This window comes from Bos grunniens, chromosome 19, assembly GCF_055505025.1.
Source record: "Bos grunniens cultivar Pamir isolate PY7600 chromosome 19, Bosgru_T2T1.0, whole genome shotgun sequence".
In the NCBI taxonomy this organism is placed as follows: domain Eukaryota; kingdom Metazoa; phylum Chordata; class Mammalia; order Artiodactyla; family Bovidae; genus Bos; species Bos grunniens.
The window spans coordinates 24,680,249-24,703,655 of NC_141183.1; the positions used below are offsets into that span (position 1 = coordinate 24,680,249).

The window sequence follows — 23,407 nt, forward strand, 5'->3', positions numbered from 1 at the left end:
CCAGCTGGGTAGCCTTCATATCTAAAGGGCAGGTAGATTGTCGCACATGGCTCAGAAAAGAGCCAGTGTTCTGGACTGTAAAAGCCTAGCAGGAGAGACTGGAAGGGAAAACAGCAGCAAAAGGAGGTAGAAAGCCAGTCAGAATCCCTTTCTTTGAAAGGAAGGAGTACAGAGCCTCTGCTGGCTCTTCTGGGAGGAGTTCACCCTTCAGTCCACTCTTCTCCCTACAGTGGGGCAAAATGGGAGCTGCTGCTGCTGCTTCTCAAAGCTCACAGCAAGCAAGAAACCTTTTTTCCTGTCCTTTCCACATTCACCACCTCTTCCTCCAGTAGCCAAAAACGTAGGCTCAGGTTCCCAGCAGCCTGAACCTTCTCTCCAGATGTGAGGCTTCAAGCTAAATACTGAACCCATCCAAAGCCCCTGACTTACCCTATACCCTGCTTCCAGGGTTGGCTTGTCAGGAGTTAGCCAGAGTCCTCCAGAATTTCCCAGATCATTCCGTACTGCAGCCAGGCTGATCATGCCTCTGCCCACGTTTTTTAATCCATCAGGGAATAACCAAAAAGATTTTAACACTCGAGAGGAGACAAGTCACAGATCACCTTTAGTTCCTATCCCCATTCCTCTTCTACAGTTGTCCAGGTCAGGAATTATCGACAATTTAATTCAGAGGGGTTAAGTAACTTGCCTAAGGTCACACAGTGGGGAAGGGACAAAAACTTGTGACTCCTGCCCAGCAGTTTGGCAGGTGCTCAAGTACTCTTTGTGGAAAGGGTGAAATCTGTTTGTTCATTTCGCTGGCCTGTGGGTGCCTCTGTGTGTTGGGGGAGGGGGTTGTGTGTGAGAGAGGGAAGCTGTTCTCCTTCCTAATAAACTTGTCTCTCTTCAGTTCATTCTCATTTCCAAAGTTACTGATTTAACTCTAATCTGACTGAACCCTACGGTTACTGTATTTATTATCAGAACAATGCCCCCTCCCCGAAGAGCAATGAAGAGTAGGTCTAATGTTTTCCTTCTCAAAAGAGCAAAGACCAAAACAATCCAATAAAGAATCTCACTTTCCCATAAAATATACATCCTCAAAGCAAATCCCAACGCACCACCCGAGTCCCTACGCTGTCCGCAGACGCCCCCACACACCCGCCACGCCACACTGCGTGGGGAGGCGTCGGGGAGGGGGCGCGGAGCGCGGGCCGCGCGGCAGGGAGCCGGTGGGCGCCGGGCGCGCAGCCAGGCTGGGCCGCACGGCGGGGGCCGGCCGCCCCTCGCCACGTGGTGGTGGCCGCGGCGGGGTCCGTGGCGCCTTCCCAGCCAGAGAAACCCGGAGCAGCCGGGGAGGAGGAGGAGGAGGAGGAGGAGGAGGAGGCGGCGGCGGCGGCGGCGGCGGAGGAGGAGCGGGGCGGGAGCGAGGGAGGGGGGGCTGGGGGGAGGGGTGGGGGGTGGGGAGAGACCCGGCGGCGGCGACAGGGCGAGAGCGGAGCGCGGTGCCAGGGGGGTGGGGGCACCGGTGCCCGTCTGGGGAGGGAGCAGGCGGAGGGGGTAAGCTGCGATTACCAGCAGGAACCGGCAGCAGCTGTGAGTCCCGGCAGGGCTGGGCGGGGGGAGGGGAGCGGCGCCTAGGGTCGGCCCCCGGGGGTCGCGGGGTGGGCTGGAGAGGAGGTTGGCCCGCAGCTGGTCCAGGGTAGCAGGGAGGGGAAGGGTCCGGCGTCGGCCGTTCGCATTCTCTTTTTCCCCCCTCCTCTGCCGCTTCTCAGGCCGCACCGCTTCCGAAGCCCCTTCCCCGGCCCCGGGAGGTGGACTAGGGGCCCGGGGCTCGGCGGCAGTGGGGGAGGGGGCTGCCTGGTCTCGGCCTCTGAGAGGGGAGGGGCGACAATTTCTGTCGGCCGAGCAAAAGGGGTTTAAAGGGCGGCTCTTAAAGGGGCCGCAGAAGGGGCCCGGGCCGAGGAGGCACCCCTTCCTCATCCGCCTGTCGTCGCGCTCGCGCGGGGCCGCTGGGCCGAAGGGAGAGAATGCAGAGGAAGCAAACGCGGGTCGCGATCCCCCAGGCGGCAGAGCCCCAGCTCGTGGGGTTGGGCTCGAGGTGGCCGGCCGGGGGTCGGGGGTGTGGTGAGCGCTGGTGAGCGGAGCTGGGGGAGAGGGGATAGGCTTGGAGAGGAGAGGGTTAAAGGTGGGGCCAGCCCTACAAACACGCGCACACACTTCTTACTCAGACCCGGTCACACGCGTTTCCCTGGCACTTAATGGGGGGCGGTGTTGGGGCCTGGGCCCGAGCCCTCTCCATCCAAGGCTTTTGCTGCCCGGTTTTGGGAGGTCGCGGACCCCACTGCCTCAATTCACACCTCGGGAGCCCCCTGTCTTACGCGCACACATGCTCCGGCGCGCGCGCACACCTCGGACATTCCCATAGTGCCTCACGTGACACACGGCCCCGAACGTGCCCACCCTTCACACACGCTCACGCACGCGTGCACACACAAACACTCACGGCCTCCCGGTCACTTCTCCCAACATCCGACCCCCGCCTGCATCCCCGCTTAAGGCGCTCATTGACTATGACACACCTACACTCATTCACAGACACACACACTCCCCCCACACATGCCAGCCACAGACACACATTCATAAACAGGGCCAGGAGAAGTACACACGCCCCCCCTCGCCTACTCTTTCGGGAGCCCTGAGTCATTCCTGTCCCCTCCCAGGGCTCCCCACTTCCCTGTGTGCAGGCACACAGGCTGGGCTTAGGAGTTCTTTGTCTGCCCTCTTCACCTGAGCCCCGAGGCCTCTCCCAGAGCCCCTTTCCCCTCTGTGTTCCCTCAGACACAGCCGAGGACTTCCTGTGGGTCCCTGGTCAGGGGTGAGGAGGGCCTGGAGGGTTGCCACAAACCCAGTGTGAGTTGGGGAGGCGCTTCCTTTTCCTGAACTCTGGGATCCTACAGGAGGAAGTTGGGCGGGGGCCCAGCAGAGGATGTGCTGACAGTGGTGGGGCTGACCCTCCCAGAAGCACCGGGCCTTCCTTAGGGAGGAGCCAGGGGTGCCTGAGGCCTGGCATGAGGAGCTTGTCAGAGAGGTATTTGGGGAAGTGAGGCCTGGGGTGGGGAGGGGGCTGAGGAGCAAGTCAAGGCAGGCCTCATCTGGGCCCCCTGTGCTGGGAAGGCAGCGCTCTCCTGTCCACAGGTCTCCCTGAGTTCCAGAAAGAGTCCTTCTCTGCTTCTGGCTTCGCTTACTTGTCCCTATTTGTCACCGCTCCCTCTGTCCCCCGCAAGTCTTACTTGCTTCTGGTCCCAGCCCCTTCCCCAGGGCAGCAGAGAAGAGAAGATGGGTCTGGGAGGGAGCTGTGAGACACAGGGGCAGGACCAGGCTGCATCTCAGCTGGCCATAGAGCTCCTCAGGCCAGGACAAGGGGTGTTGGGACAAGCTCTGGGCCCCCTCCCCACCGTTGCTCCTGCTCTCCCAGGAGGCCCAGGGCGGGCTGTGGCCCAGGCCCTTGCCATGGAGTCCATGTTTGAGGATGACATCAGCATCCTGACCCAGGAGGCCCTGGGGCCCAGTGAGGTGTGGCTGGATGCCCCTGGAGACCCCTCGCTGGGAGAGGACATGTGCTCTGCCTCCCACTTTGCCCTGATCACAGCCTACGGAGACATCAAGGAGAGGCTGGGGGGCCTGGAGAGGGAGAATGCCACCCTCCGCCGCCGCCTCAAAGTCTACGAGATTAAGGTCAGAACCTGGGTGTGATGGGGGTCTGACTGTATGTGTGGCAGGGGAGGGGGCTGCTGGAGATCCAGCAGAGACTCCAGGGATCTGAAAGAGGGGTCTTGGGCACTCGAGGATCCCTCGTGAGGGTTGTGGCTGCTCTAGATGGATGGGGACTCCGGAGAGCCCAGCACCAATCAGGAAGGGATCGGGAGGGATCCTCTTAGGAGCACTAGACCTTAGATCTAAAAAAGATCTGGTTGGTGGGAACCGCTTCCTGGGCCATGGGAATTAGGATGAACAGATCCCACTGGAACTGGGAGGGAGAGGCTAGAACTCTGAGTCAGGTTATGGGATGGGGACACAGCTAGGCTGAAGCTCTTCTGAGGGCCTACCTCATTTGCAGTACCCACTGATCAGTGACTTTGGGGAGGAGCACGGTTTCTCTCTATATGAAATCAAGGATGGTTCCCTGCTGGAGGTGGAGAAAGTCAGCCTGCAGCAACGGCTCAACCAGTTCCAGCATGAGGTGAGCCCTCCCCCAGTCTTTGTTCCAATCCACCTCTGATAATCCCCAACCCCAGCCTCTGGCCTTCCGTCTCTTTGATCATAGATGGCCATGGTCCTCCACAGTACCAGCTTCAAGTCCGCCTGCCCCTCCACTGGGTGCTGGCAGTGGGGGTGGGAGGCACAGGGTGCTGCTCTGCCCTCAAGTCAAGGTAGGCCTGACTCTGGCTGCCCTCTACCCTCTCTGTGCCTCATCCAGTTGCAGAAAAACAAGGAGCAGGAAGAACAGCTTGGGGAGATGATCCAGGCTTACGAGAAGCTCTGCGTAGAGAAGAGTGACCTGGAGACGGAGCTGGGGGAGATGGTGAGGTCCAAGGAGCCTGGGTGCTTGAGGGTGTGACCTTGGCTGTGTGCTTGTGGTATGCACTCCGCGTGTTCATGTCTGTCTGTGAGTGTCCACGTCTGGTGAGTGGGGTTGTGGGTGTCATGCAAGTTGTGAGCAGCTCTGTGTACATCCTGACTATGCAGTGACAGAAGATGACTATGTGAGTAGCCCTGTAGAACACTGTGAGTCTGTGTGTATGTTTGGGTCTCATGCTGGGTTGACCCTCTGCCTATAGCACTGTGCTGGAAGGCTGTATGGGTGAGGGCAGAGGGGACTGGAGGTGTTTGTGACTGCTGGGATGGGCCTTGGCCTGTGTGTGATTCTACGTCACAGTATGGCCATGCAGGTGAGCAAGTGGGCAGGTGTCAATCAGGAGACGTGGTCTCTTACTGACTCCTAGCTATGACCTGGGTCAAGTCACTTAGCCTCTGTCCTGCCTCTGAGAAGTGGGGCAAATAATAACAACCTTGCTGAGCTGTTATGGGACATTCATGTAAAAATGCTTTGACTTAACCGTATTTACATGGCACTTACCTGTGTGCCAGGCATAATTCTTATCTCTTCAGGTATATTTACTGATTTTAATCCTTGTAACAAACTGACCTCAGAGGTAGGTGTGGTTAGCCCCATATTACAGATGAGGTACACAAAGCCCAGAGTAGTTACGTCACATATACACATGGAAGCTTTTATGCTCTTGAGGGGGTGGCAGTGTACAGACAGGGGGCTGAGTGTTTTTAGAAGTGTTTCTCTGTGTTAGAGACAGGGAAGAGGCATTAACTGTGACCTTGCAAGGGGCAGAAACATCTGCATTGCAGTTGATGGGAGGGACCTTGTACTCATGGCCACTTGGAGAGTGGAGTTGGGATATGTGACCTGGGGCCTCCGCTCAGTTTAGAGGGGTGATGGATACCCAGACGTGGGGAAGTCCTGGGTTTAGGGAGCCCATTGGGGTGCCCTGGCCTCGTGCAGACCCTCACCCTCTTTTCTCCCGCTATAGCGGGCCCTGGTGGAGACTCACCTGCGGCAGATCTGTGGTTTGGAGCAGCAGCTGCGGCAGCAGCAAGGCCTCCGGGATGTAGACTTTCCCAGCCTGAGCCCCCCGCCCGCCCCTGCCCCGCCCTGTGCTGATCTGGACCTTCACTACTTGGCACTGAGAGGGGGATCCAGCTTGAGTCACGGTGAGCTCTCAGTGACCCCTGATTTCCATACTCCAAAGTCCCCTCAGCCAGCCCCCCATTTCAACCCTATTGGACACCTCCAGGGTTTCAGATTGTTAGTCAACGCCGCATTCAATTCAGTTCAGTTACTCAGTTGTGTCCGACTCTTTGTGACCCCATGGACTACAGTATGCCAGGCTTCCCTGTCCTTCACCGTCTCCCAGAGCTTGCTCAGACTCATGTCCTTCGAGTTGGTGATGCCATCCAACCATCTCATCCTCTTGTTGTCCCCTTCTTCTCCTGCCTTCAGTCTTTCCTAGCATGAGGGGCTTTTCCAATGAATCGTTCTTGCATCAGGTGGCCAAAGTATTAGAGCTTCAGCTTCAGCATCAGTCCTTCCAGTGAATATTCAGGACTGATTTCCTTTAAAATTGACTGGTTTGAGCTCCTTGGAGTCCAAGGGACTCTCTCAAGAATCTTCTCCAACGCCACAGTTCAAAAGCATCAGTTCTTCGGCGCTCAACTTATACTGTCTTAAATTTCTCCCATAATCACCTCATCCCTCCTTAACCAACTGTGCCCTCACCTCACGTTATTACTCCAGCTTCTCCCAACTGACATCTCGCCCTTAAATCCTTCATTCACAGCCTCCTCCTGCAACTCCTATATATGCCAGCAGAGGGCGGCCCCACCCAGAGTCCCCCTGCTTGTCTTCGGTTGCGATTAGGAGAGGCCCCTAAGGATGCTTGCGGACGAGAGTCCGACCAGGGAAACTCTTCCAAAGCCCATTTTGTCTCTCCCCTGACCTCCAGGAAGGTTAGAAAATGCAACTCAGCCCATCGTTGCCCTCTGCTCTCAGTAGAGGTTTATCTGTCATCCTGGGGTGGCTGCCGTCTGGCTGTCTCTCTTGGAACCCTCATGCTGCAGTTTTCACCTGTTTCACTTTGTGTTAATCTGGGAGTGGGTGGAGGGTACCCAGCAGCTGGTTCCAGCGTGACATTGTCCTTTCCTCTGCAGCAGGCTGGCCAGGCGCCACGCCGAGTATGAGTGAGCTGGAGCGGCGGCGGCTGGAAGAGGCTCTGGAGGCTGCCCAGGGAGAGGCCCGAGGGGCTCAGCTTCGGGAGGAGCAGCTCCAGGCCGAGTGTGAGCGGCTGCAGGGGGAGCTGAAGCAGCTGCAGGAGACCCGGGCCCAGGTAAAAGCGGGGGCACCAACCCCAGGCCCCTGCTCTGGCACCTGTGGAGCTCTGTGGAGTGCTGGGAGCTGCTGGAAAGAACTCTTACAGAGATCTGGGGTTTCCTCACTGAGTACAGACCCGCCCTGGGAATGGTAAAGAAGGGAGGTCCAGGCCAGTGAGGTTGGGGTCTGACTGCTCCATCTTTCCCTTAGGATCTAGCCTCCAACCAGTCGGAGCGGGACATGGCGTGGGTGAAAAGAGTTGGGGATGATCAGTAAGTCGCTTTGTAATCCTCTTCCTCTTAACCTCTGCAACCCAGGGGGTGGCATTTTCCAGGTTCCCTCTTTGGTTCACTCCTCCCCCTCCACATTGTTTGGGGGAACCTCTCTTCCAAGCAGTCAGGGCTGTGTTTTGGGTTGCTTGTGTGGCTCTGCGTCTTTCACAGGGAAGGAGGCGAGGTTCTGGCATGCTCAGGTTCTAGGAGGTTCCCTTTGCTTTCTCTGGCACCAGGCCTGTGTCTTGTCGAGGTGTCGGGTTGAGAGAGACTTTCTCGGCAGCTTTGCTGCTGTGTTGTGTCCTCTGGTGAGTTTTGGTCTCTCTGGGACTCATTTGCTATCCCAGTAACAAGGCCCAGCCAGTTGGGTTAACCAGCTCCTCCCTGACGAGGAGGAAGGAGATGATGGTCTCTTTCAGGATTGTGGTATCTTGTTTCCTACCTCAGGAGAGATAAAGCTAAGACTTAGGAGAGGACAGACTTCCTTGAGTTCCTGCAGCAGCAACTCAGGAATTAGAACATATTAGGCTGGGGTGATCCTTGGGGATCCTGCCATTAAAGAGAAGCAGCAGTAGGTGGGAAGGGCGCTGTGTCAGCAGGGCGCCGAGTAGCGGGGCCTCTGGGGCAGCACTGGGCAGCCAGGGAGAGGGTGCACGCAGCCTGGCAGCAGTGAGCCTGGTGCCTCTCACATCCGCACCCGAACTCCTCCTCTCCCACTTTCTGAGAAATAGAGCACAAACCTCCTTCCGCCTAAGCCTTCCCCCTACAAGATGAGGAGTATGATGCAGACTCCCTCCTTTCATTGGTGGGGAAGACTGAGGCCTGGAGAGGGCAGGAGCCGACCCTCCAGCACACACACACCCGGCTCTGGGACCCCCTGGGCCTCCTCACCTTCCTCCCTGCTTCTGGTCAGTCAGGGGTACGCTCACCTCCCCCTGCACCCTGGGGTGAGGACCTGGGTGGAGCTGTGATAGCTGGGGAGTGAGAACCTAGTTTGTGGGACTAATGGGTGGGACTCCTCACTGTTAGGGGCCTCTGCAGAGAGGGTCCACCCTAGCTTGTGGCTGGCGCTCAGAGCCTGTCCTAGCCTGTATGCCCAGACCCGGAAAACACACATACACACACGTGTTCTAGAATCCTAGCTTGCCCCTAAAGTCACACTGTAGCTCCCTTTATGGCTCACTGAATCCACCTCCCTCCCAGAAGACCAGTAGAGAAGCCTCCCTCAATAGGTTGAACCCAGAGAGAGGATTTTTTTTTTGGCTGGAGTCTGAACTCCAGGCTTCGGATCTCAGGGACCCCTCCTGGGATGCTGAGTGGCTCAGCTCTGCTGATTTCACCTCGCTGGCCCCAGGTTTCCCTCACAGGCTCAGCGGTCCATCACTGCTGAGGGATGTGAGAGGAAGGTGATGTGGGGGAGGCCGAGAAGAGGTGGCACGTCCCCAGGGGCCAAGTGAGTGGGAAAGAGAGACTCCCTCCCACAGATGCCTCTGGAGGTCGTGCCATCCATGCCACTCATCCTGGCCAGAACAGCCCCTGTTCCTCCCCCCTACAGGGCACCTATGCTCACCCTGTCCCTTAGCCAGAGGGAGCTGGGCTCTGCTCCGGGCTGGTCCTACCAGAGGTGACCTCCAGCTCCTCCCCCGGGTCTCCATGGTTTGGACTCTGCCTCACGGCCTCCCGGACGTCTGCCCCTGGAGCCAGCCAGGCCCTGCCTGCCCAGCTTGACAGTTCCTTTCAGGCCAAGCATCTCTGGACAGCCCCAGCTTGGCAAGAGTTAATTCTCAGAGGAAGTCCTCACTCCCCCGGTAGTTTTATTTTCTTATAAGCTCAGCTCCTTTTAGTAATAAGCTGCTTCCCGAGTGCTCCCTCCCCTGTCCTCCCACCTGGGGAGGCCTCTGTCACGTGCTCTGAGCTCCTTTCCCCGCGCCAGCCCCTCCTTCTACTTCTGCCTGACCCTTCAGGTGCGTGGGAATTTTACATGTGGGCCTTCCAGGAGAGGATAGCCGAGGTGGGTTATCTGGATGGAGGTGTGAAGGTGGAAGAGAGGGCCACCGAGGTTCCTGAGTCCAGCCCACGCCTCCGTGGGAACTCATTGTATCCCAAGAGGTGCTCCCCTCCTTGGCGTAGATGCCTCCAGGGTGGTCGTCACGTTTACCGTGGGAGTCCTGGCTGTTCACATAGCCTTCCCCGCACTGCCGCTGCCTCTATTAGCTCCCCTCTGTGAGGCCACCCGGTGCTGAGGGGCCAGGCCTGGAGGCAGGCCCAGCCCCAAGGTTTCCAGTCTCCCCTATCCCAACCCCTGGTTCACAAGACCATCGTCAGTGTTCCTCTGACAATGGGCACCCAGACCAGATCGCCACCCTCCAAATCTGACCTCGGGGCAAGATTTCCCGGCCATTTGGTCAGCGCAGCGTCTGGTGGTCAGTGCCCAGGGGAAGGGCCACTGAAGGTGACCCGCCTTCAGTGACCACGGGCTAAAGGCAATAATGAAGGAAGAGATGGGAGCGGAGACCAGAAGGGTCCCAGCCAAGCGAGAAGTGCAGACCCATGGCCCCTCCTCTGGCCTACTCAGGGTCTCAGGTCCTGAGTGCGGCCTTCCTGGGGGTGTGGCTAGCACTGAGGGTGGAAGGGCGACTGTGGAGAGGGGGCTTCTAGAAGGGGCTCAGTGAGGGGGTGCAGGACCAGTGAAGGAGGGGGCTCATCCACAAGGGGAGCACCTGTGAGAAGATGGGGGTTCAGTATGAGCGATGAGGGGGAAAACTACAGGCCTTTTTCCCCAACATGGGGGGCTCAAGCTTGCAGCCTGGGTGCTTTTCCGCCCACCCCCCCCCACCCCTCTCTCCGCCCACAAGCCTCTGCGTGGGCTTGCGGTTAGTGGTAGGGGAGAAGTGTGAACTCAGAGAGAGAGGATGGAAACTCTGCACAGAGGTCAAGGGCAGTGTAGGGGGGTCAGGACGGAAGTCGGAGACCCCCGTGTACCCTGAGCTCAGTCTCATGCCCCAGAGCCAGCGGGCCCAGGGCCTCCCCCTTCACGCTTCTCACCCTCCCTACTTCCTTTCTTTCAAATTTCCTTCAGCCCGGACGCCCGGCCCACAGGACTGAAGCCCTGAGCACTTGCAGCCTCGGGGCTCCCCAAGGGTGGGGAGGGGTTCTGAAGTCGGGGGCCCACCATGCCCACCTAACTGTGGTCTGAGGGGTTGGTGGGCTTTGAACCACCTCTGACCCTCTCCCTGCCAGGGAGGCAGAGAGCAGCTCTTACCCACGCTCTCTCCCTCGATGAGGAACACCACATCCTCCCCTCATTCAAACCAAACTCATTGAGCTGGTATCTCCTTAAATGGATCAAAACTGGTTTCCCCTTTTCACCTCCCATCTCCAAGGCGTTTCCCCGAGTCCTCATTCCAGCAGACACCGTGCGAGGCAGTTTACCTGTAAAATCTCATTTGAGTCTCACCAAAAACCATGTGACAGTGCTGTCCCCTGAGCAAATCAGAGAAACTAAGTGCAAATACCAAGCAGGTCCTGAAACGATGGGGTAATAGCACTTCTGTGGTATTTTTATGGTTCAAATTCTTGTACAGGTCGGAGGTCCTTACACGAGGAGCAGCCCGATTTGTTGACTGATCACTTTTGAAAGTGAAAGGAGGGCCTATTAATAATTCTGCCAGGTGACTCCTGTCAACCAGGACAGCCCTGGGCAAACTGGGATCTGTGGGCCCCCAGCCTGGAGGAGGACTCTGATTCCAACCCTGCTGTGAAACTGCTCCATTAGCTGCGTCTGGGGAGGCTTTCTAGACACAAAGATCTGGCTGAGCTGGAAGCGTGGCAGGGGCTGCCATGAAGAGCCGGGCTCTGTGGACCGCAAGTCATAGCTGGTCGAGGAGAGTGAAGGGGCTCAAGGCGCCTGAAAGGAAGTGGTAGATCGCTGGGTTGTTGCAAGCGACTTCCTCCTCCCCCCAGCCCGCAACCTCAAGTCCGCTCCACGGCCCGGTGCCTGTGGTCCCCTCCCTGAGGGTCAGGCCAGGCGGGAAGACTAGTGCTGGGTGTGCCTGTGGGTAGTGGAAAGTTTGGTCCTTAAATGCCCCCGCAAGGGTGAGGTGGCTGGGGGGCAGCGGGGGCAGCTGTGGGCAAGGATGGAGGAGCTGGGAATGCTGAATTTCTGTTTTCCTCCTGATTATGTCAGTCAGGGATTCTGACCACATGACCACCTCTGATCCTGATCCCATCCCTGTCTGTAACCCCTATCCCTCATCCTGACCCCAACTCAGTCTCTAGTCCTGACGGAAGATGATCTTATCAGACCCTGACTCCAGCCTTAATCCTGACCTCGAGCCCATCCCTAGTTCTAATCCCATGACCCAGTGCTAGCCTGAATCTTGACCCTGCCACATCTGCATCCTCCTGGAGGCTCCAGCGCATCACAGGGCACCCAGTGAACCAGGAAGACACTGCACTCAGAAGCCCGTGTGTCTCCCAGCTGGTTTGGGGCAGAAAGAGGCCTTCTACAGAGGCAGATGCTTAGGTCTCTAACCTTTCTCATCTCTGTTGCTTTATCAATAACAGTGAAGATGATTGTTTCCACATGAGTTTTTGAACTCCCTGAATTATTTGTGGAAAGAAAGAATGAAAGGATAAGCCAACAGAGGGTGGAATCGTGTACAGGGGCTCGGAGCCCTCTTGCCTGCCAGCACTGCCATTTGCACTCTGGCTTCTCCAAAGGTGCCAGCTCAGCAGGCTGAGGTGCCAAGAGCCTGTTTGAGTCTCTGCTTTGTGCCACTGCTGCTCTGTGACCTTCAGCTGGCCTCTTAATATAAACTCTGTTCTTCCACTTCCACACGTGACGAGCACCTTGCTCTCCCCTCCCCGGGCAGGGCTGGTGATGCTCAGGGATCCCAGGCCACTTTGGACGTCCCCAGCCTCTTTCTCCTCCTCTTAGCCTTCTGCTGCCTTCCCACCTATCCTTTCCCCCTTCCCTGATCCTTTTGGAAGGCAGTTGATAGCTGAGTAGTCAGTAGCCTCGACTTCAGCGTCCTGGAGACCAGAGCTCCCATTCCAGCAACTCCACTATTACTAGGCTTTATGACTTTGGTCAACTGACTTAACCTCTGTAAGCTTCGGTTTTCTCATCTGTAACATGGAGGTAACAAGCCGGCCAACACTGCAGGGTTGTCCTGAAGATTAAGTTCTTAGCACAATGCCTGGCCTCTGATAAGGGCTCATACAGATTATGATTCTTTTCTGGATGCTTCCCAAGTTCTGAGAGACTCAGACGGAACTTCTCCTCCATAATTTAAGCAATGAGGAAGCACCCAGATGCAGGCATCTGCTGCTGTTCACCTGACCCAGCCTTCCCAAACAGCCGTGATGGTGGAAAATAGCACTCAGGTGTGGGCCAGGAAGCGGAATGTATATTCAGGTGCACGCATGCAACTGTTGGTTGTGTTGTGAAGTTGAGATTTTTTTTCCACTGAATTGGCAGTGTTTTCTAACGTGAGTCATTCGGGTCGTTAGCGTACTTAGCAGCCCGGGCCTGCGAATCTTGAGGTAGGTAGTCACCCAATGCAGGAAGAAGGTCTCACAGCGCCTTGGAGCATCAGGTCTGGTCCCCCTAACCTTGCCCAGGGTCTCAGAGGCAGTTTCGAGGGCTGCCTGGAGCTCCTGCAGGACACGGGGCAGCGGGGCAGGGGCGGGGGCAGAGCTGGAGGAGGGGCTGGGCGTCCTGGGCTAGAGCCTTCTCCCTTCCTTTTCCTGCTGCCTTGTCTATTTTGCTGCGAGGAGGGTGCCAGGAACTCGGGGCTGGAAACTGGGGTAGCTCCTGACAAGGGGAGGAAGGCAGGAAGAGGAGAGATGGGGCCTGGCAACTGAGTGTGGCAGGTGAGATCTCTGAGGCAGGGTGTGAAGGCGACGACCTGTATCTGTCACCTGAGATACGCAGTGAAAGCAGATGGGGAGAGAAACTGGCTGCTCGGTCAGAGGGGATGTTCCATCTGTGCCCTACCCAGAGCCCCCTCCTGCCCTCACCACTGGGGGGTTAGCATGATTGTCTGGAAGGCCCCCAGTCTGAGGGAAGAGATGCAGCTCTTACCCTCAGATCCCCTTGGTTTGAAGTGGGGAGCCTTCCACTGGGAAGTCCCCAATTTACTATGGGCCATAGACTGGACCTTTCAGTCTGATGAAGGTGATACCATTCCTTCCCATAGACCTGTGCTAGAGGAGGAGGGTGGGGGACATAGGACACCCAAGGGCTGAGATAAGATGGGACAGAGGCTGCAGCACCTTGGCAAAGGCTCCCCAAAGGACTCCTTCCCTCTGTTCCTGTCCACCATCAGACTGGTAGAGGGCACTCTCCCTCCCTAAGAAATGGGGTTGTTCCCCAGAATCCCAGCCTGTTTGCAGTAATTTGGCTTTGGCCCAGATGAGTTAAAAATAGCTTTGTTGTGGGAGGGCTCCCCCTCCACCCAGCTCTGCCCCAGGATTAGTAAGAGAACAAGGCGAGAGCGAGGGAGTTCAGTCACCATCTATCCGCTGCACCTCGGCTTTTCCTGCCCTCTGAAGCCCTAACCTCACGACTTCCCGTCCTCTTCTCCGGGGTTGGTCAGACACACACACACACACTCACACACACCCACTCACTCACTCACTCACCCTGTTCCTCACTCATCACACTGGTCTCACACCTCCCTTTGCTCCCTCCCATTCACATGTATCCTCTCTTACATGTCCCGTTACCATGAGATGAGAGCACGGCCCTCTCCTTGCTTCCCAGCTACTGGGGCAACCCCCCCGCCCCCCGCCTCCCCGAGACAAAATCCCTCTGGAGTGGCCAAGCTTCTCTCTGCCATTTCCCCTCCAGCTCCAACTTCCACAAAGTTCAGAGTCCCTTCTGGATTGGGTGAGGGGGCAAGATCTGGGGAAACAATATCCCCTGCCTCCCAGGCTCTGTCCAGGCCCAGATCAGAGATGAAGGCGGTGACCCAAGGCCATGGCACAGTCTCCTGTGATGTCAGGATGGGCTCCCTGGAGGTGTGCAGGCTAGGGTGGGAGAGAGAGGAGGGGCAGTGCTGAGAATGGTAACTTTCATTCAGCAATTCTGGGTCAAAGGGACCCAAAGAGAAAGGGAGAGAAAAGGAAGTGGTTGAAGTCTTTGCTGAGTCTGTTCCAGCTCCATGAGGGTGGGTGCCCCGGAGGCCTGAGCAGGAAGTGGGAGGGAAAAAAGGGAAGCGGGACTTCCCTGGTGGTCCAGTGGTTAAGATTCCACACTTCCACAGTAAGAGGCACAGGTTCAATTCTTGGCCAGGGAACTAAGATCTTGTATGCTGCATGGCCTGGCAAAAAAGAGGAAAAAAAAAAAGGGAACAAGAAAGAAAAATGATAAAAGAGGCTCAATTCAATATTGACTTACTGAACAGCTACCGGGTACCAGATCCTGGACAAGATGCTGGGAATACGAACACAGTGATGATAATCTCTGTGTCTGAGGAACTCCAAGTGAAGTTCCAGAAGAAGGCAACTTGTTAGGTGCTTAACGTGAGTGGTGCCCCCTGGAGGTGTGCTGGGCACAATAGCTGTTCACAGAGATCTCCAGGTAAAGGGCTCCCTGGTGGTCCTGGGAGGTGCAAGGCTGAAAGGAGCAAAGCAGTGGACCTAGGCGTACTTGGGTTCAAGTGTATCAGTCGGCACCTCTGCCAAGCCAGGAGGCCATGTCTTCACTTACAGAATGGGGCTCTTCATAGGCTGTGCAACAGCGGTCTCTAATCTTCCAAAGGTGAGAACTCCTCTGGCCCCCGCCCCCATACGCAGATTGTACTTCACTATTAGTATGAGTACTTTGAGAAAACTCATAGCAACAAAAGCTACTATAAATTCAGTGCAGCTTTTGGATGAATCTGTGTTTTGTCACCACAGTTTCTGCACAGATTAGAAACACATTCACACATACCTGTATGAGATGTGTTCAGGCCACAGACAGTGCTCAGTGAATACACAGATTCAGGGAGCCCTTGAAATCACTGAGCGCTCCAGCCCCCACCCATTGTCTTGGGAACCACTGCCCTAGCCCCAGGTAAGGTGTAGGGAACCCCCTGGAAGAGGTTCCCCTTTGAGGTGGCCCTTAATGCCCAAGAGAATTTCTGCAGTGGGGGTAGGAGGGTCTGGGAGGGGAGGGCCAGATGCCAGGGCAGAGGCCGTTCTTCCTCCACAGCTGTGACAGTAAACCCACTTCCCTTCTCCTCTTACCCACTCTCTGCCCTCTGACCTCAGGGTCAGGGCAGGCTGTGGTCAAGCCTTGACCCGGGTGACTGGGTGTCCTTCAGGGTGAATTTGGCGCTGGCTTACACGGAGCTGACAGAGGAGCTGGGCCGGCTTCGGGAGCTGAGTTCGCTGCAGGGGAGGATTCTGAGGACGCTGCTGCAGGAGCAGGCCCGGAGTGGCGGTGAGAGGACCAGAGGGCAGCAGTGGCCGCCCTCCACTTCCTTCCCCGGTGCCCCGGCCTGTTCCACTCGGGAGGAGAGTGGGTGGGCACTGGTGGCTGGCAAGGCCTGGGCTCCCCAGTCCTGACGTCCTCTATCCTCACCCCTGTCACCTGACGTGTTCCGCTTCTCTTCTAGGCCAGAGGCACTCGCCGCTGTCGCAGCGCCACTCCCCGGCCCCCCAGTGCCCCTCGCACTCCCCGCCGGCCCGCGCGGCGCCCCCATGCCCCCCGTGCCCCCCGTGCCCCCCGTGCCAGTCCCCTGTCCCCCAGCGCCGGTCCCCTGGGCCCCCCTGCCCCTCGCCCCAGCAGCGCCGCTCTCCGGCCTCGCCCTCCTGTCCGTCGCCCGTCCCGCAGCGGCGCTCGCCGGTGCCGCCGCCGTGTCAGTCCCCCAGCCCGCAGCGCCGCTCCCCCGGGCCCCCCACCTGCCCGGCCCCGCAGCCCCGGCCTCCGCCGCCCCCGCCGCCCGGGGAGAGGACGCTGGCCGAGCGAGCCTACGCCAAGCCGCCCAGCCACCACGTGAAGGCTGGCTTCCAGGGCCGGCGCAGCTACTCAGAGATGGCGGAGGGCGCGGGCTACGCGGGCGCCTCCCCGCCCTGGCTGCAAGCCGAGGCGGCCACGCTGCCCAAGCCGCGGGCCTACGGCGGCGAGCTCTACGGCCCCGGCCGGCCCCTCAGTCCGCGGCGCGCCTTCGAGGGCATCCGCCTGCGCTTCGAGAAGCAGCCGTCGGAGGAGGAGGAGTGGGCCGTGCCCGCCAGTCCGCCCAGCCCGGAGGCTGGCGCCATCCGCTGCGCCTCGTTCTGCGCGGGCTTCCCGGTCCCCGAGTCACCGGCCGCCACCGCCTATGCCCACGCCGAGCACGCGCAGTCCTGGCCGTCCATTAACGTAAGTGCACTCTGGCCAGTCGACCCGGGAGCCCCGCCCTCGGCTTCGCACCGAATGATGGGCGGGGCTACCTTCCTTTGACTCCACGCTCCTCCCCCGGACGGCGCGTCCCCCTCTCTCTCCAGTGGCGTTTTCTTGGCTTGAATTGGGACCACACTCTAAAACTTGTTCAGTTTCATGGTTAAAGATCCAGTCTTTAGAGCAACAGTCCTTGCTTTGATTCTGGACTTCAACACTTAATAGCTTTGGGACCTCGGGCAGCTTCTTTATCTTCTTCGGCCCTCAGTTTTCTCATCTGGAAAATGAGGACAATGACTTATTATCTGATTCCATTAGAGAATTCTCAAGAGGGAGGCGGTGAACCCAAAGCACTCTGCACAGTGCCTGGCCCAATAGTAAACATCTATTAATTGGTGGTGGAGGCCATGCTGACACTGGTCTTGGGTCCCGACAGGGACAGCCCTGCTCATTCAGTTCTGTTTATCAGGCCTCAGAGCCCCTGCCCTTTTCTGTCTGTCTAGAAGACAACCGTTTCTCAGGGCTGTATCGTTTCACAGAAATAGTGAGTTTCCTGGATGTCAGAGCCAACCCTTGCCACCTGGAAGGACCAAAATACATTCCAGAGTCAGACAAAATTATTTCGGGGCTGTACATTGTTAGGGTTATCCGTTGCTCTGAGTTACCAGGGAGCTGTGTCCGAGTAATTCTGAGGGCATGTCTGGGTCTTGGCTCCCCTCATTGCTGCAGATATCCTGGCAGGCTGAGCATACCTACCTCCCTGTTCAGCACCACCTGGGGACACCATGCCCAGGATTGGGAGAGTGGGTGCTTAACTGGTGGAAAGTGGTTAGGGAGGGGGAGGAAGGGGGTGATGTAGGAGAAGTGCCCAGACGCCTTCTCATGCCACAGCGCTCCCTGTCTTGAGTCCTAGGAAAGGGCAAGCTGGAAAGTGGGGACTGTGAAGGATGGATGTGGACCATAAACAACTCCTTTCTCTCCCCACAGCTGCTGATGGAGACAGTGGGCTCCGATATTCTCAGCTGCCCCCTCTGCCAGCTGGGTTTCCCAGTCGGGTACCCAGATGATGCCCTCATCAAACACATTGACTCCCACCTGGAGAACAGCAAGATCTAGGGTGCCTCCCCCCACCCACTGGCAGTTTCTCCTCCTTCTCCCATCACCCCCAAACACTCACTCACTTTGAATGCTGCATGAATCTCGTGGGGGGCCCCTGCCCCTTGCGACCCCCAGATACCTCCACTAGCTACTGAGTCAATGTGTGTGCCGTCTTCCCTGGTCCAGGCACCACTCAGCCCTGACTCTTCCTGGGAGGTCAGCCAAGGCTCTCCCCAGCTCCCTGGCTACTGCTGGGGAGGTGGGAAGGGCTGGGATGGGGAGGGGCGTATCCTACCCAGCCTCTCCTTCTGCCTTTCTGTTCTCAAACAGTTGAATCCAAGAAGGTGTCTAGTGCTTGGGCCTGGGAGAGAGGAGGGTATCAGAAGACTCCAGAAGCTCCCCCAGCCCCTACCCAGATGGCCACCTTTCTCAGGCTGTGCTCTGTCCCGGGAGTGCCTCCCTGTGGGGTCCCAGAGCCTGCCCTGCACACTGATGCCGGTTCCTCCATCCCCTGGCCAGGTTGGAGCTCGTGGCATGGGCCCCCCCAATGGGGGAAGGAGGCATCTTGTTTCTTGCCGTTCCCTGCAGGCCAGCCCTGTTTTCCCCCTCAGCCCACCCTGGGGAATAGGGAGGGTGGGAGAGGAGAGGGAGGACCCTAAAGGACTCGGAGCATCTGGCCCCAAGAGTCTGCCCTGAGGCACCATGACCCTCAGGCCGGTGAACCATCTGTGTCTGCCTCCCAGGCCCATGCCCTTCTTCTGGAGCCCCCAGCATCAAGGCGCAGGTTGTTAAGGCAGATGCGTCCCCCCAACCTGACCCCACTCAAGCCCCGACACCACAGGTGCCCTGGAGCCCAGGTGTGACTCAGCCTCTGATAGCTGGGTGGATGTCATCAGCCCAGCCTCCCAGGCCAGAACCTGAGGATGGGCCCAGGGTGCTGTGGAGATCAACTTCAAAAGAGCTAACCCCCTTCCCACACCCCAGCGACCCACATTCCCTCTGTGAAATCTACCTCAGAGTCGTACCCTCAGAAGGACGGGTAAGCAGGAGGCCAGGGGGTCCCCAGGGCTGAGGTGGGGAGCTTCCCAGGCAAGAGCCTGCTGCCCCACGATGAATCCACTCTCCTCCACTGCAAGCCTCTCCCAGGCCTCAGCCCGGGCGGGGGCAGTGGGTGCTGCTGTCAGTGCATGTACCATTCTGATCCAACGCTTCCAGGTCCCCCAACTCCTCACACCCCTCCCCTCCTCCTCAGTGCAGGGGAGGGTGGGGGTGTGTCGGGGCGGGCAAGGGGTCGAGGACTCCAGGGACACATGGCATTGTACCTTGAGTGTCCCCCTAGGGAGGGGAAACAGGGAAGGGGGACTGGAAAGGGGAGGTGGGGCCCCTGAGCTCTCTGAACAAGTTGAAAGTCCAAATAAAACTTACCTGTTCCATCTGCTCTTGGTCTGTGCTCTCTGTGGCTGGGGGAGGGAGAGAACGAACCCTTATAGGCGGAAGGTCTTGGAAACTGTCTCAAGTAACCACAACCACAGGAGGGCAAGTAGGGGATGCTTAGGGCCCTCATGTTCCCAGGTGGTTCTGGAGACGCAGGCATGCGAGTGGCTACAGGTGACTTGTGATGTGGACTTTATTTGGAACAGATGGGGAGCAGCAGAGGGCGTCTTCGTGACCAGCCCTGAGCAGGTGTCAGGGACTCGTGAATTTTCCCTCCCAGCAGGTCTGGCAGGTAGAGGTTCTGTAGCCTGAGGATTCGTTTACCCGTAGCACTGTTTTTTTCTTTTTCATCAAATGATTTCTCATGCCAGGAACCAGACTGGAGCCTCAAAAAGGAAGGAACATTTATTTGGGTTCCATGTCCTTGTGGGTCAGAGAGCGGGGAGCGGCTCAGCGGCTGCCTTGAAAAGTACCATAGCCTGGGAGGTCAGAGCCAGGTCGTGAACCCGTGACTTCTGCCCCAGCTTGGGCCGTGCCCTCTTGTCTGCGGAAAGGGCCTGAGCTACTTACTCATCAAATCTTGGTGCCTTTCATTTCCATGTGACACTTTTTGGCCAAGGATTCACTTGAAAGCAAAAGGCAGGAGCCATTGCTCACTGAAGACCCAAGGTCCAGCTCCAGACCTGGGGTTTACATCCCTCCCCGTTCCGTGCCAATGTGCAGCCCCCACAGGGAGACTTCCCTGCTCCTCTGTTGCAGTTGACAACTATAGCTGCTAAAAGCTTATCCAACCCTGATTTCATCTGCAGCCAAGTCCTGACTGCCAGGGAAGGCAAGAACAGACATCCCCATGGGACATGGCTTCTTACAAGCCCTGTGAGAGAGGGTTCTGGAATCTCTGGCACATGAGTTCCCCTGATTTCTCCCACTTCATGGAAGAGGTTTTCTTTCTGCCATGGATGAAGGCAGCACCCAGGTATCTGGGTTTTGTTTGGATCCCTGGAAGCATTTGCTAGAAGGACACGAGAAAATTAGGGGTGGTAAAAAGACACAAAGCAAAGAGAAATGCCAGCCATTGAAAAGAAGGGCAAAGGATGACCTGGAAATGAGCTGTGTGGGGGCATGGCTTGTGTAACCTCACCTGGTCCTTGGGCATATGTCTGAAGGGGTGAGGAAACCCAGCTACCCACAACCTGGACACTCCTGTCACGGGGCGGGGGGTGAGTATGGCAACGTCAGGTGCGGATTCCAGCAACATGTCTCCTCCATCTCTAGGGACGTGGGAAAGGGCTCAGATGCAGGACGGGAAGCTGCTTGAGGCTGGAAGGGAAGGGGAGGAAGGAAGAAAAAGCTAGTGTTTCCCCAGCCCAGTTCCTCTAGACGTGCAGCCTTTAACTTAATGGCTGCCCAAAGGAGAGGACTAGGGGCTGGGGAGCCCTGCCAACACTCATACTTCTCTTCCCAATGGGATCTGGGCTGCGATCAGACATGAGGACACTCGTTACTCTATGGGAGTAATTCAGGGACCCCAGGGCCTGAGAGAGTGGGAGGCAGAGGGGTCTGGATCTCTGGGCTCCTGGAGAGGTGAGGAGGGTGGGACAACTTGCACAGGAGCAAAGCGGGGGAAGACCCTATGGAGGCTGGAGATGACACCTGGGAACCCACTCACTTTCACCAGCACAGACGGGGAGCTGGACTTGGGGAGGAGGGGGTCAGTGGCAGGGAGGAGTCACAGACTCCAAGCCATCTGTGGCCTCACCTCCAAGTGCCCGAGGAAAGGCCGGCACCCAACATCCCAGCTTCAGCCCCACTGCCCTCTGTCTCTCCTTCATCCACCAGCTGCCCTGTGGGCCTCCCGGCCTCATCTTTGATTTCCTCCGCCAGAGCTACCAGCCTACAGCCACCCCGCCCCTCTCCTGGGTCCCTGTAGAAGCTGTGCCAGGCGATCAGCTGAGGAATTAAGAGCTTCTATCAGAAGCTGCTGCTGCTGGTGTGTGTGTATGTGAGAGGCGGGGGATGGGGGGGTTGGGGGGGTGGGAAGCTGATCGCTAGCAAATGGGAGGGGTGTGTGGGTGAGTCAGCCGTGTTAATGAGAAACACCACACCCCGCTGATTAGGACTAATGAGGAGGAACAGAGAGGGGTGGGGGTTTCAGTCAGTGATATCTTGACAGGGTTGCTTGCTCCCCCAGTCCCATTTCTCCCTTAGCCAGGGCAAAGAACAGAGCCACTTTGGCTACTGCAGGAAGAATGGAGGTTAGACACAGCGATGAACCACCCGGGGCGAGGCGGTCCTTACTGAGAAGGGGTTGAACCAGGAGTCTGGGCAGAGACCGCATTCAGGGGAACCGTGAGAGATCCAGTATGATCCTGTTCCTGCCCCTCCTCTAATCTCTCTGTTGATTCAGTCCAGAGAAATTTCTGGCACTCAGAGCTGTGCCTCCCGGTTGCCTCAGTGCCTTTTGAAATCTAATGGACCTCTGCAGAGGGCCCTGGTTAAGGGGGTGCTGCGGACAGGACTCCGGGCTGTGCCCTTCCTATTGGCAGCCTGGTTTGAGGCATTGACTGTCTATGCAGATGTTAATAACCCAAGGGGGCCTGGCAGGACTGAGGGCGGGAGGGGTTGAGGTAGGGGAAGGCCTGTGGGCATCCGCTGAAGGCCCTCGTGGTAGCTTCCCTGTCCTTGTGGCAGAGGCAGAGGCCCCTAGAACCCGCAGCGTCACCCTGCCCCTCCATGCCGACTCAGCTGAGGGCAAAGGCCCCAGGCGTGCCCGGCCTATGTTCCAATCCGCTGTGAGTGCAGGCCTAGGGGAAGGGAGGGCAGAGGAGGGCTGGGAGGGGGACAGGATGGGTGTCGGCCAGCACCTCCAACACCTCCTCATTTGCATTACCACTGACACCCTTCTTGACCAAGAAAATGGAGCCAGAAATAACAAGGGGGAAGGTGATTCCCTGGGGGGACCTTTGAGGTTCTCTTTCCTTGCTCCAACACTCCCAGTGCTGAGGGCAAGAGGGCAGCCACCCCCTCCCATCATTCGCCGGCCCCTGGTGGGGAAATGTACTTATATTTGCTGTTCCCTCCGCAGATTGGGCAGTCACCCCGTCCCAGCCACCCCCCTCCCTTGGCCCCAAGCACCCCAGCCTGGCCCCTTTCTTGGGAGCCCACACCACCTCCCTCCTTTCCTCTGAGAACCCTCTCCCTGGAGCCCCTCACACAGCTGTGCTGACCCCAGCTCTGCCCAGCTGCGTTGTTCTCTTCAGTGCGTCCTGCCTCCCCTCTCAGACTAGGCGTTTCCCAGAGCAGGGCCCAGACGTCTCCTGCCAACCTCGAGAGAACATTCTGCCTGAGAAATAATCCCAACACTAGCAAGGGAGCTTGTGAGTAGATTCTAGAAATGGTGAGAGGTAGACCAGAGGTGTTACCCTGGCCCTAGGGTCATAAGGTGGGAGGGAGCGGGCACACCCAGCTCCATTGGAAGAGGCCTCTGTCCACCTTTACTTGGAGGTATTGCCAATTGTCAGCTCTCTGTCCTCTGCGATCCTTGGAGAAAAGGGCCAGGACTGTTATTTTGACTTACTTCTCCACTGCCCCAGGGTCTACCACACAGACCCCCCACGAACACACTTGGTGCCCAGTTGACATGCATTGAATTTACTTCTGTCCCGGAGAGGGCAGGGAAGGATGCGGCAGTCACAGCTTGGAGGCGGGAGATGGTGAACGGTGAACGGACGGGCCAAGTAGAGGGATATGGGACCCTCCGCCAAAGGGTCCTGGGACCTGGAAGAGCCCACAGTGAGGGTGGAAGCAGAACAGAAGGGCCTGGCAGGGAAACCAGGTCGCGAGAGACAGCCGCAAGAGCTGTGAACACACTGCGAGAAGGAGTGAAGGATGAGCTGAGAACTACCCCCACTCCCCCTCCAGAGATGCTATTTTGGAGGGAGAGAATATATGCAGTGCAGGGGGCAGGAGGGGGAGTATGCCAGCTTCCACAGGGGTCAGCGGGACCACCCGCTGCCTGCACTCTCCCCTCTCCCGGCCAGGGCCAGCCGTCTTCACTGGCCTTGGAACCCCTTCCCGGCTCCCACCCCCACCCAGCACTTCCCTCCCCACTGGGAAATCTTGCTCCTTTGAGCACAGGAGGAGAAAGAATGAGCTTGAAGATTTGCAGCTGGCTTCTTGGCACCTGCCTGAGGGTCCCCTGGGTCCTCAGACCTAGGGAGATGCTTCTATTTCCATTCCTGCCTTGGAATGAAAACATGGCAGGTACAGTGGGGCCCGGGGTGGGGCAGGCACTGCAGACTGCTCAGG

General features: G+C 57.8%; 1 protein-coding gene across 6 annotated transcripts; it reads left to right on the forward strand.

Moving 5' to 3' along the window:
- The first annotated feature begins 1,437 nt into the window (after positions 1-1,437).
- TBKBP1 (TBK1 binding protein 1) lies at positions 1,438-19,103 on the forward strand. Of its 6 annotated transcripts, XM_086358006.1 has the most exons (11): positions 1,446-1,575; positions 2,940-3,070; positions 3,458-3,717; positions 4,100-4,222; positions 4,460-4,564; positions 5,586-5,766; positions 6,763-6,938; positions 7,133-7,194; positions 15,510-15,628; positions 15,804-16,549; positions 17,555-19,103. In XM_086358006.1, exons 3-11 carry the CDS (start codon positions 3,493-3,495, stop codon positions 17,681-17,683), a joined length of 1,866 nt encoding a protein of 621 aa, XP_086214132.1. In that variant the 5' UTR covers positions 1,446-1,575; positions 2,940-3,070; positions 3,458-3,492; the 3' UTR covers positions 17,684-19,103. The 6 variants fall into 6 exon arrangements, with proteins under 6 accessions (XP_086214131.1, XP_086214133.1, XP_086214135.1 ...); XM_086358005.1 differs by lacking the exon at positions 2,940-3,070 and having other exon boundaries at positions 1,438-1,575; XM_086358007.1 differs by lacking the exon at positions 2,940-3,070 and having other exon boundaries at positions 1,438-1,575; positions 6,766-6,938.
- Positions 19,104-23,407: the final 4,304 nt, after the last annotated feature.

Bases quoted from the DNA above. Each gene is read 5' to 3' on its own strand.
- TBKBP1 (XM_086358004.1), top strand. From the start codon at position 3,319: ATGGGTCTGGGAGGGAGCTGTGAGACACAGGGGCAGGACCAGGCTGCA. The intron at 4,223-4,459 runs GTGAGCCCTCCC...TGCCTCATCCAG, and splicing joins TCAACCAGTTCCAGCATGAG to TTGCAGAAAAACAAGGAGCA. The intron at 5,767-6,762 runs GTGAGCTCTCAG...TTTCCTCTGCAG, and splicing joins GGGATCCAGCTTGAGTCACG to CAGGCTGGCCAGGCGCCACG.